Consider the following 12938-nt stretch of genomic DNA (forward strand, 5'->3'; position numbering starts at 1 on the left):
GTGTGTGTGTGTGTGTGTCAGTGGTCCTTGACTGGCCGCAACTTCTTGTGACCTGACCCCCACTCTCCTGGGGCTTACCCCACCTACTTACAATGTTGCCCTTAAAAGCTGTGTGTGTATGTGTGTATACGTGTGTATTCGTGTGTACTGGGGAGGTATGAGGGGTAGATACTGTTAATACATACCAGTAATTCTGGGTTGTAAAAAGTGGAAATTGCTACTAGGGTCTAAAGCTTCTATGAGTGTCTGCCCTTGTGTGTGTATATGAGAGAGGGATGGTTAGGGGGGGGGGTAGATGGTGTGGTTTAAAGATCCGTTATACCTCTCTGTTCCAACTGTCTTTCCTAGAAATGCTACTCTCTCCACTTATTGCCCTCTCTGGATTTAAGTATCAATTATTGCTGGTTATTATTCTATTCCTTGTTCACGTTGAGAGAGGACTTCCTAACTTCCTAAGTAGTCTTACTACTAAAAACTACTGTAATAGCTTGCAGGAGTGAGTGACCAGTATCTAGGAGCGATGCAAAGCCTGCAACATGCAAACCACAAAATATGTGAGTGATACTTGCGCTGGCAACGGTCGTGACAGTTGCCAGATGCTGATGACGAAGTCGTCGTACGTAGTCCTTAAATCCCTATTTTGGAGATCCTTCACTCGTGTTGATTATAGTTACATGTGCTTATACATCCCTCGTTCCTCATGCGATTTCACTTTTCACTTATGATAGTATACACTTCACATTATATGCAATTCACTTTGTATGTATTATGGCACACAACTTGTTGTGACGTGTGTGTGTGTGTGTGTGTGTGTGTGTGTGTGTGTGTGTGTGTGTGTGACACAACAATCAATATTTGCACCAATAACTCATTACAGTTGTGACCGGGTGTGGAAGTGTGAATTGCTCATTACTCTATAATTTGTTCATGATTGTAGCCATGTATAAACGTAAGTAACCATTCTTACAGGATTCATTACCTTTGTAACTTGTGAGTTCATTACCTTTGTACCTAGTTCAGCTATCAAAACTTTGGGGGCCAAGCCCCTGGACCCATTACGTACCTCTGTAATCTGTAAATACCTTTGTAACTTGCCATGATTGTGATCAGACGTACCTGGAGTTCGTTACCTTTGTAAATTGTGACTTCATTACCATTGTAAATTGTGAGTTCATTACCTCTGTAATTTGCTCAGCTATCAAAACTTTGAGGCCCAGTCCCTGGACCCATTATGTACCTCTGTAATCTATTGACTACCGCCCACGGGATGGGTATGGGGTACATAATAAAGATATTAAACTCTTGCATGCTAGAACTTTAAACTGCTCCACTGAACTTACAAGATATATCCCTCCAGCACTTGGAACTAATCTTGCAGAAAATAATATCTACTGAGTCAAAAAAGGAGGATCAGTGTACAATAACAAAGCAGAGCCATACTCTCAGAGGGGAACTTAAGGCCTAGTGTGCCAGTGAAAATAATATTAGAACTTTTAAGTGAGAGGAAAGACAGTCTCCCTGATAATATTGTGTTATACATAGTGTTATAATGTGTACCACAATGGTACCCTAGTATATGGAAAATAAATGATAAGGTGAAATTTTAAACTGAAGTGTTAGGCCCAAAGAGGCAGGTTCATGTTATAACCAGTTTCCAGCAGTCGTCAGAACCTCCCACGCAGGTCTGCTAGTGTACCTGACTTATAATCAGTGATACCAGGTGTTGTGATAGAAACACAGGTCTTATCTCTAAGCTTTATTGACCATAGAATCTTCATAGTACTTCTGCAACAACAAAATATGACTAGTACATCTAATAACTGCTTCTACAGGGATGGTGATGTCTTACATATGTCAAGAGAAAAGTTATAACTACAGGCCACATATTTAAACTCACCATGTAATCTGCATCACTAATATATGGATATAAGAGAGGAGAACCACACACCATGTGTTGGCGCCCATGACACACACCAAGCTGTTGTTGTTGTTAAGGGCCCCGAGAGGAGGTGCAGTATTATCCTGCTGCTGCTCCCCAATCTCATAAGAATAACTGCGTGACTTAGCTAATATAGGATGGCAATCCCAGGTAAGATTTGCAAACAGCTTTGGTGGGTATACCCTTAAAGTGGTAAGTCCACAGATAGCAAGACCTGGAGTTTACCTGGAGAGAGTTCCGGGGGTCAACGCCCCCGCGGCCCGGTCTATGACCAGGCCTCCTGGTGGATCAGAGCCTGATCAACCAGGCTGTTACTGCTGGCTGCACGCAAACCAATGTATGAGCCACAGCCCGGCTGGTCAGGTACCGACTTTAGGTGCTTGTCCAGTGCCAGCTTGAAGACTGCCAGGGGTCTATTGGTAATCCCCCTTATGTATGCTGGAAGGTAGTTGAACAGTCTCGGGCCCTTGACACTTATTGTATGGTCTCTTAACCTGCTAGTGACACCCCTGCTTTTCATTGGGGGGATGTTACATCGTCTGCCGAGTCTTTTGCTTTCGCAGTGAGTGATTTTCGTGTGCAAGTTCGGTACTAGTCCCTCTAGGATTTTCCAGGTGTATATAATCATGTATCTCTCCCACCTGCGTTCCAGGGAATACAGGTTCAGGAACCTCAAGCGCTCCCAGTAATTGAGGTGTTTTATCTCCGTTATGCGCGCTATGAAGGTTCTCTGTACATTTTCTAGGTCAGCAATTTCACCTGCCTTGAAAGGTGCTGTTAGTGTGCAGCAATATTCCAGCCTAGATGGAACAAGTGACCTGAAGAGTGTCGTCATGGGCTTGGCATTCCTAGTTTTGAAAGTTCTCATTATCCATCCTGTCATTTTCTAGCAGATGCGATTGATACAATGTTATGGTCCTTGATGGTGAGATCCTCCGACATGATCACTCCCAGGTCTTTGACGTTGGTGTTACGCTCTATTTTGTGGCCGGAATTTGTTTTGTATTCTGATGAAGATTTAATTTCCTCGTGTTTACCATATCTGTGTAGTTGAAATTTCTCATCATTGAACTTCATATTGTTTTCTGCAGCCCACTGAAAGATTTGGTTGACGTCCGCCTTGAGCCTTGCAGAGCCATGCAGCTGCTGAAAGTCCTGACCAAGGATAACATCAGAGCATAGTTGTAGCAGAATAGCTAAATGTACATCTTGATAATCCTTTCCATTAACTCTGAGGTTTACCTTACAAAACCCTAAGGTCTGAATAGAGAGAGATGTTGATGTCATGGAAACGGTACCTGATGAGTGATGTACAGTCAAGGAGTGGCGTTTAACTAAGTCAAGGTTGATGAAACTCTCTGAGCTGCCACTATCAATAAGATCATCTTCTTCTGTTCCTTTGATGAATACTTTTACAACAGCCTTTGACAGTGAATTTGGAGTAGCCGCAGAAGTCACTGTTGCTAGAGTCGCATGATCACTGGAATGTGTGGAAGCACTTAGCTCTTGTTGATGCATTAGCACGACATACTTTAGCAAAGTGACCTTTCTTGTGGCATTTATGGCACATTGCTTCACGAGCAGGACACTTTGGACGTGGATGTCTTGAAAAACCACAAAAGAAACACACCGTACCTGCTGCTGCTGTCACTGAGGCAGGTTCCACAGTAACTTCATTGCAAGAGTCTTGGTCAGGAATTGCAGCACTTACCACTCGAGAAGGCTGAGTGGTACTGTATACTTCAGAATTCTTCTGGGCTGAATCTTGAGCTCTTGCCTGGTCAAAGGCAGTGGCTAAGTCGAGAGTTTTATTCTCCAATAAACGCTGCCTTATTATTGGTGATTGCAGGCCACTGATAAAAGTATCCCTGATGGACTCTTCACAATACTGAGCAGCTGTCACTGCTTGGAAGTGACAGTCCTTACCTAAAATTTTCAGTGCTTGAAGGTATTCCTCTAAGGATTCATCAATCTGCTGGCGGCGAGTTGCAAGGCGATAGCGTGCAAAGATTTCATTTGTAGGTTTAATATACTAAGACTTGAGGGTTTTGATAGCATCTTCATAGGTATTACACTCAGAAATAGCCTCATATATCTTAGGTGACACAAAATTGATGAGCAGACTTAGTTTATCTAGATCTTCTTTAGGAAGGGCTCCCAAGAAGTTTTTGAAAGTCTTAAACCAGTGCTTCCATTCCTGAGCAGCCGTTGATAAGTTGGGGTCACAGTCTAGCCTCTCAGGTTTCAGTAAACGCTCCATGTTGTGATGTAGTCTAGCGCAGGATCACCACCAGGTAGCCCAGGATTCTATGTTCAATAAATTGTTGTGATAGAAACACAGGCCTTATCTCTAGGCTTTATTGAACATAGAATCTTCATAGTACTTCTGCAACAAAATATAATGACTAGTACATCTAATAACCGCTTCTAAGGGATGGTGATGTCCTGCATATGTCAAGAGAAAAGTTATAACTACAGGCCACATATTTAAACTCACCATGTAGTCTGCATCACTAATATATGGATATAAGAGAGAAGAACTACACACCATGTGTTGGCGCCCATGACACACACCAAGCTGTTGTTGTTGTTGTTAAGGGCCCCGAGAGGTGGTGCAGCATTATCCTGCTGCTGCTCCCCACAGGAGCAGTATTACTACACCAGGGAGTATAACATTCCTGTTGAAATGCGAAGAGGTACAAAATCTCAAAGAAATACGAAAAGTGTACAGTTTTGTAGAAATATGATAAACAGTGTATAGTTGTTAGGATTTATTGTGATGGAGTGACGCATACAGTGTGTGGTAAACCAGTAGTTAGCAGCAGTTGCAATATGCACAACGAAAATCATTATTCCTCCAGTAATCTTCATATACTGAAACAACCGGCGCCCAAACACGCAAGTTATACTTTCTGTATCAAACTGAACACATATTACTCTGTTTAATTTTTTTCCAGTAGTCCTTTTCATAAGCTAGTCCAAAATCACCCACCGAGTCTAATCTGGATCTGCCCGGATTCATCCAACGACCGGATTCAAGTGGATTTGTTGATAACAAGGTGTCGTCTGATTGGTTTCACTAACTGACGGGGCTCTATGCGCTCTATCAAACACTCAAACAGTAACTACAATAAATAGTTACAATACAGTTAGACAGATCTACTGTTAAGGTGCTTATTAGGAAAGAGATATATAGTGATCCACTAACTGGATTCTTCCAGTTTCGCTTGATTCGGCCGGATTCAAACGCTTTTGTTGGGAATAAAGCTGGATTCTGGCGGATTCAAATAGTTTCGTTGGAAATAAAGCCAAATCGGAAGAACTATTACAAAAAAAAAATAAATAAATACTTGGGGGAATTATAGACTAGCTAGCTAGGAGAGTTGTCTAGTATTGTAAGATGACCACCACCACGAAGATCTGCGTAGTCTGCAGCAAGGGTAAGGGACGAAGACAGGCCTGGATTGCTTGCCATCTGTGTGGTCAATGGTCCCATAGTATATGCAGAGATTTTAAACTAGTGATCACACTTGACATAAACTCAGAGAGATGTTTTTGGGTCTGCCCAAACAATCACACCTGCATGAGGAAATGACATCTATATTAAAAGACAAGAACACAAATAAAACATCCTTCTTGAAAGACATGTCAGCATGGTATGACAGCTGGGAAAAAAAGATGGGTGGTAGGGACGGGGCTGTCCTGGACAGTGCTCCTGAGGGTGCTAGTTCTGTCCTGGAGGACAGTGCTGAGGGTGCTAGTGTTGTCCTGGAGGAAAGTGCTCCAGAGGTTCCTAGTGATGATAATGTATCGACACTATTCCCTGAGGCATCATCCCATTTTGATCCATCTCCAGCAGTATCTCTATTTTCAACCTCTGTGGACTGAATAAAGTTGTTTTCAGTGTCCTCCAGGACAATACTAGTACCCTCATGAGGGTACTAGTGTTGTCCTGGAGGACACTGAAGACAACTTTATTCAGTCCACAGAGGTTGAAAATAGAGATACTGCTGGAGATGGATCAAAATGGGATGATGCCTCAGGGAATAGTGTCGACACACTACCAGTGAAACCTGGTACTGGGACCACTATGACAAGGTCCTGGATGCTGTAGAGGATAAACAAAATACAGATGTAGTATACACAGTCTTTGCAAAAGCTTTCGACAAGTGTGACCGTGGTGTAATAGCACACAAAATGCGGGATAAAGGAATAATAGGGAAAAGTTGGTAGATGGATCTACAACTTACTGACAAAGAGAACACAAATAGTAATAATAAACTGAGTAAAATTCCAGGCAGCCACGATAAAAAGCTCTGTTCCACAAGGCACAGTACTCGCTCCCATTCTATTCATCATCCTCATTTCTGACATAGACAGAGATGTAAGCCATAGCTCCGGGTCTTCCTTTGCGGATGACACCCGGGTTGCTATGACAGTGACCTCCATCGAAGACACCGCGAGACTCCAAGCAGACATCAGCCAAATCTTCGAATGTGCCACTCAAAACAATATGAAGTTCAATGAGGAGAAATTTCAACTACTCAGATATGGAAAACTTGAAGAAATTAAAAATGTGTCAGGGTATACCACAAATTCTAACCATACAATAGCGCGGAAAAGTAATGTGAAGGACCTGGGAGTGATAATGTCAGAGGATCTCGCCTTCGAAGACCACAACAATGTATCTACCTCATTCGCTAGAAAAATAATAGGATGGATAATGTGAACCTTCAAAACTAGGGACACCAAGCCCATGATGATTCTCTTCAAATCGCTTGTGCTCTCTAGGCTGGAATACTGCTGTACACTAACGGCCCCCTTCAAGGGTGGCGACATTGCAGACCTGGATAGTGTATAAAGAACTTTCATGGCACACATAAGTGTGATAAGGCACCTAAACTACTGGGAACGATTGAAGGTCCTTGATCTGTATTCCCTAAAATGCAAGCGAGAGAGATACATGATAATATACACTTGGAAGGTCCTGGAGGGATTGGTACCAAACCTGCACACGAAAATCACTCCATATGAAAACAAAAGACTCGGCAGGAGATGCAACATTTCCCTGATGAAAAGCAGGGGCGCCACGAGTACACTTAGAGACAACACAATAAGTGTCCGGGGCCCAAGACTGTTCAATTGCCTCCCAGCAAACATAAGGGGGATTACCAGTAGAACCCTGGCTGTCTTCAAGAAGGCACTGGACAGGCACCTAAAGTCAGTACCTGACTTTAGTTGCCTGTCCAGTGCTGTATTGAGGGTGCTAGTAGCTGTGTGGAGGATGTTAGCAGGTGTGTACAGGGTGCTAGCAGCTGCGTTGAGAGTGCTAGCAGCTGTGTACAGGGTGCTAGCAGCTGTGTGCTGTCAGTACTGTATAGAGGGTGCTAGTAGCTGTGTGTAGGATGTTAGCAGGTGTGTACAGGGTGCTAGCAGCTGCGTTGAGAGTGCTAGCAGCTGCGTACAGGGTGCTAGCAGCTGTGTGGAGGTTGCTAGTAGTTGTTTGGAGGGTGCTAGTAGCCGTGTGAAGGTTGCTAGCAGTTGCGTTGAGAGTGCTAGCAGATGTGTAGAGGATGCTAACAGCTGTGTACAGGGTGCTAACGTCTGTGCAGAGGGCTAGCAGCTGTGTGGAGGGTGCTAGTAGCAGCGTGGAGACTGCTAGTAGATGCTTAGAAGGTGCTAGTAGCATTGTGAACTGTGCTAGTAACCATAAGGAGGGTGCTAGTAGTTATTTGAAGAGCGCTAGCAGCTGTGTACAGGACGCTAGCAACTGTGTGGAGGTTGCTAGTAGCCGTGCGGAGGGTGTTAGCTGCATTGAGTGCTGGCAGCCGTGTACCGACGCTAGCAGCTGTGTACAGGGTGCTAGCAGCTGTGCAGAGGGCTAGCAACTGTGTGGAGGGTGCTAGTAGCTGTGCAGTGGGTGCTAGTAGCAGCGTGAAGACTGCTAGTAGAAGTGTAGAAGGTGCTGTAGCATTGTGGACTGTGCTAGTAGCCGTAAGGAGGGCGCTAGCAGTTGCGTGAAAAGTGCTAGCAGCTGCGTAAAGGGTGCTAATAGCTGTGTCCAGGGTGCTAGCAGCTGAGTGGAGGATGCTAGCAGGTGTGTGCAGGGTGCTAGCAGATGCGTTGAGAGTGCTAGCAGCTGCGTACAGGGTGTTAATAGCTGTGTGCAGGGTGCTAGCAGCTGTGTAGATGGGTAGCAGCTGTGTGGAGGGTGCTAGTAGCTGTGTGGAGGGTGCTAGTAGCTTTGTGGAGGGTGCTATTGGCTGTGTGGAGGGTGCTAGTAGCTACGTGAAGGGTGCCTCAATCCACGGGACTACACAATCATTAAGAGTATTGCATCCAGAGGAACTGGATGTTGTACTCGCTACCCAAGGATGGCTCTAGGCTAATTTCATTCTACTCCCTGTTTGGTGTACTAGTACAACGAGCAGTATTTTTATATTATTGTACCCACGAACAAGTAGCGAGTGCAACATCCAGTTCCGCTGGATGCACTACTCTTAAGGATTGTGTGATCCCGTGGATTAAGTTTTTGCCCACCATGACACCATGAGGCAGGCCAAAACAGCGTGGGTTCGAGTCCTAGGCTAGTCGCAGTGTTGTTATATATATATATATATATATATATATATATATATATATATATATATATATATATATATATATATATATATATATATATATATATATCCAGCGGAAACTAAGCGGGAGGGTCCTTCTCACGAAGGCGCCCACTAGATAAATTCAGAGCGGATGTTTTCACTTGTTTTTTTACGTGACATCAGTGTGTTCCCACAGGACGGTGAGAGGAGACTTGTGCGTGCGTAGCACTAGACTCTCAGGGCACGTTAAGTTTCCCACCCATAAGACTGTCCTGTGTTTTCTAAGAAGCTGCCAAGATGAACTGTACCTCCGCCACTGCTAACCCGGGCTGGGTTACTGCATCCACCTACCAGAAGTGTCTCATCAGCTTCCTAGGGACAATAGGTGAGTGTGTGTTAGAGCCTAGGTGAATGTGAGAAAGTAGGTGAGTGTGTATATACTAATATACACATTTTTCAAAGTATATGACTATATACTCACTGATAAATTAATTCCTATGTACATAGCACATATACCGAGACATTAACTTCTCAGTGTACATACATTGATGCTTACCTCAATGTATATACAATGACATACATGCCTTCTTCTCTGTGTATATACACTAAGACACACACTCCTTGATTTATATAGACTAAAATAAATCCCACGTTGTGTATTAACGCTAGGATTCACAACCCTCTGTTTTTATTCACTTAAATACACATCTCCCAGTTTACAAGTCTGCTAAATCATCGAAGTCCATCAGTAAGACCTCACCGGCAGCTAAAACCAATTAATGCTTTCATATTTGACAAAAGCCTTTTTCCAGTAGTTAAAATTGCTTCAGCATAAACATACAGTTTCCAGAAAATAATGAAAATACTTGGGAAGAAATTTGGTTAAACATTTGTCTAGTAGACAGTGACTGTCGTAGACGCTAGCTGACGCTACCATTTTGGTAGTTGATTGGTCTGAGAAAGTGTCGTTTAATATGTTTATTATGCACCCCATACCCATCCTGAGGGTGGTAGTCACCCCATACCCATCCTGAGGGTGGTAGTCACCCCATACCCATCCTGAGGGTGGTAGTCACCCCATACCCATCCTGAGGGTGGTAGTCACCCCATACCCATCCTGTCGGTGGCAGTCACCCCATACCCATCCTGAGGGTGGCAGTCACCCCATACCCATCCTGAGGGTGGTAGTCACCCCATACCCATCCTGAGGGTGGTAGTCACCCCATACCCATCCTGTGGGTGGTAGTCACCCCATACTCATCCTGTGGGTGGTAATCATCCCATACTCATCCTGTGGGTGGTAGTTACCCCATACCCATCCTGTGGGTGGTAGTCACCCCATACTCATCCCGTGGGTGGTAGTCATCCCATACTCATCCTGTGGGTGGTAGTCACCCCATACCCATCCTGTCGGTGGCAGTCACCCCATACCCATCCTGAGGGTGGTAGTCACCCCATACTCATCCTGTGGGTGGTAGTCATCCCATACTCATCCTGTGGGTGGTAGTCACCCCATACCCATCCTGTCGGTGGCAGTCACCCCATACCCATCCTGAGTGTGGTAGTCACCCCATACTCATCCTGTGGGTGGTAGTCACCCCATACTCATCCTGTGGGAGGTAGTCAAAAGATTACAGAGGTACATAATGGGTCCAGGGACTGGACCCCAAAGTTATAATAACTGAACAAGTTACAAAGTTATGATAGTTGAACAAGTTACAAAGTTATGATAGTTGAACAAGTTACAAAGTTATGATAGCTGAACAAGTTATAAAGTTATAATAACTGAACAAGTTACAAAGTTATAATAACTGAACAAGTTACAAAGTTATGATAGTTGAACAAGTTACAAAGTTATGATAGTTGAACAAGTTACAAAGTTATGATAGCTGAACAAGTTATAAAGTTATAATAACTGAACAAGTTACAAAGTTATAATAACTGAACAAGTTACAAAGTTATGATAGTTGAACAAGTTATAAAGTTATAATAACTGAACAAGTTACAAAATTATGATAGTTGAACAAGTTACAAAGTTATGATAGCTGAACAAGTTATAAAGTTATAATAACTGAACAAGTTACAAAGTTATGATAGTTGAACAAGTTACAAAGTTATGATAGTTGAACAAGTTACAAAGTTATGATAGCTGAACAAGTTATAAAGTTATAATAACTGAACAAGTTACAAAGTTATGATAGTTGAACAAGTTACAAAGTTATAATAACTGAACAAGTTACAAAGTTATGATAGTTGAACAAGTTACAAAGTTATGATAGTTGAACAAGTTACAAAGTTATGATAGCTGAACAAGTTATAAAGTTATGATAGTTGAACAAGTTATAAAGTTATGATAGTTGAACAAGTTATAAAGTTATGATAGTTGAACAAGTTATAAAGTTATGATAGTTGAACAAGTTACAAAGTTATAATAACTGAACAAGTTACAAAGTTATGAGAGTTGAACAAGTTATAAAGTTATGATAGTTGAACAAGTTATAAAGTTATGATAGCTGAACAAGTTATAAAGTTATAATAACTGAACAAGTTACAAAGTTATGATAGCTGAACAAGTTATAAAGTTATGATAGTTGAACAAGTTACAAAGTTATGATAGTTGAACAAGTTATAAAGTTATAATAACTGAACAAGTTACAAAGTTATGATAGTTGAACAAGTTATAAAGTTATGATAGTTGAACAAGTTATAAAGTTATGATAGTTGAACAAGTTATAAAGTTATGATAGTTGAACAAGTTATAAAGTTATGATAGTTGAACAAGTTATAAAGTTATAATAACTGAACAAGTTACAAAGTTATGATAGTTGAACAAGTTATAAAGTTATGATAGCTGAACAAGTTATAAAGTTATAATAACTGAACAAGTTACAAAGTTATGATAGCTGAACAAGTTATAAAGTTATGATAGCTGAACAAGTTATAAAGTTATGATAGCTGAACAAGTTATAAAGTTATGATAGCTGAACAAGTTATAAAGTTATAATAACTGAACAAGTTACAAAGTCACGAAATATTCACTCGTCTACACCTGATTATAATTGCAATGAATTATTATTGGAATTATTAGCTTTATCTACAGTTACCTGGAATTTACCTGGAGAGAGTTCCGGGGTTCAACGCCCCCGCGGCCCGGTCTGTGACCAGGCCTCCTGGTGGATCAGAGCCTGATCAACCAGGCTGTTGCTGCTCGCTGCACGCAAACCAAGGTACGAGCCACAGCCCGGCTGGTCAGGAACCGACTTTAGGTGCTTGTCCAGTGCCAGCTTGAAGACTGCCAGGGGTCTGTTGGTAATCCCTCTTATGTATGCTGGGAGGCAGTTGAACAGTCTCGGGCCCCTGACACTTATTGTATGGTCTCTTAACGTGCTAGTGACACCCCTGCTTTTCATTGGGGGGATGTTGCATCGTCTGCCAAGTCTTTTGCTTTCGTAGTGAGTGATTTTCGTGTGCAAGTTCGGTACTAGTCCCTCTAGGATTTTCCAGGTGTATATAATCATATATCTCTCCCTCCTGCGTTCCAGGGAATACAGTTTTAGGAACCTCAAGCGCTCCCAGTAATTGAGGTGTTTTATCTCCGTTATGCGCGCCGTGAAGGTTCCCTGTACATTTTCTAGGTCAGCAATTTCACCTGCCTTGAAAGGTGCTGTTAGTGTGCAGCAATATTCCAGCCTAGATAGAACAAGCGACCTGAAGAGTGTCATCATGGGCTTGGCCTCCCTAGTTTTGAAGGTTCTCATTATCCGTCCTGTCATTTTTCTAGCAGATGCGATTGATACAAGGTTATGGTCCTCGAAGGTGAGATCCTCTGACATGATCACTCCCAGGTCTTTGACGTTAGTTTTTCACTCTATTGTGTGTCTGGAATTTGTTTTATACTCTGATGAAGTTTTAATTTCCTCATGTTTACCATATCGGAGAAACTGAAATTTTTCTTCGTTGAATTTCATATTGTTTTCTGCAGCCATTGAAAGATTTAATTGATGTGCGCCTGGAGCCTTGCAGTGTCTGCATTGAAAGACACTGTCATGCAGATTCGGGTGTCACCTGCAAAGGAAGACACGGTGCTGTTGCTGACATCCTTGTCTATGTCAGATATGAGGATGAGAAACAAAATGGGAGCGAGTACTGTGCCTTGTGGAACAGAGCTTTTCACCGTAGCCGCCTCAGAGTGTACTCTGTTGACTATTACTTTTTGTGTTCTGTTTGTGAGGAAATTATAGATCCATCTACCAACTTTTCCTGTTATTCCTTTAGCACGCATTTTGTGCGCTATTACGCCATGGTCACACTTGTCGAAGGCTTTTGCAAAGTCTGTGTATATTACATCTACATTCTTTTTGTCTTCTAGTGCATCTAGGACCTTGTCGTAGTGATCC

General features: G+C 42.5%; 1 protein-coding gene across 1 annotated transcript in view; it reads left to right on the plus strand.

Moving 5' to 3' along the window:
- Positions 1 to 8740: 8740 nt before the first annotated feature.
- The window catches only part of LOC138853189 (uncharacterized), a 62377-nt gene continuing 58179 nt past the window's right edge, over positions 8741 to 12938 (plus strand). Inside the window, exon 1 of the mRNA XM_070088502.1 lies at positions 8741 to 8926. Within this exon, the coding sequence (XP_069944603.1) occupies positions 8839 to 8926 (88 nt within the window). The 5' untranslated portion in view covers positions 8741 to 8838. The remainder of the gene's footprint in view (positions 8927 to 12938) is intronic.

Source organism: Cherax quadricarinatus, chromosome 24, assembly GCF_038502225.1.
Source record: "Cherax quadricarinatus isolate ZL_2023a chromosome 24, ASM3850222v1, whole genome shotgun sequence".
Lineage (NCBI taxonomy): Eukaryota > Metazoa > Arthropoda > Malacostraca > Decapoda > Parastacidae > Cherax > Cherax quadricarinatus.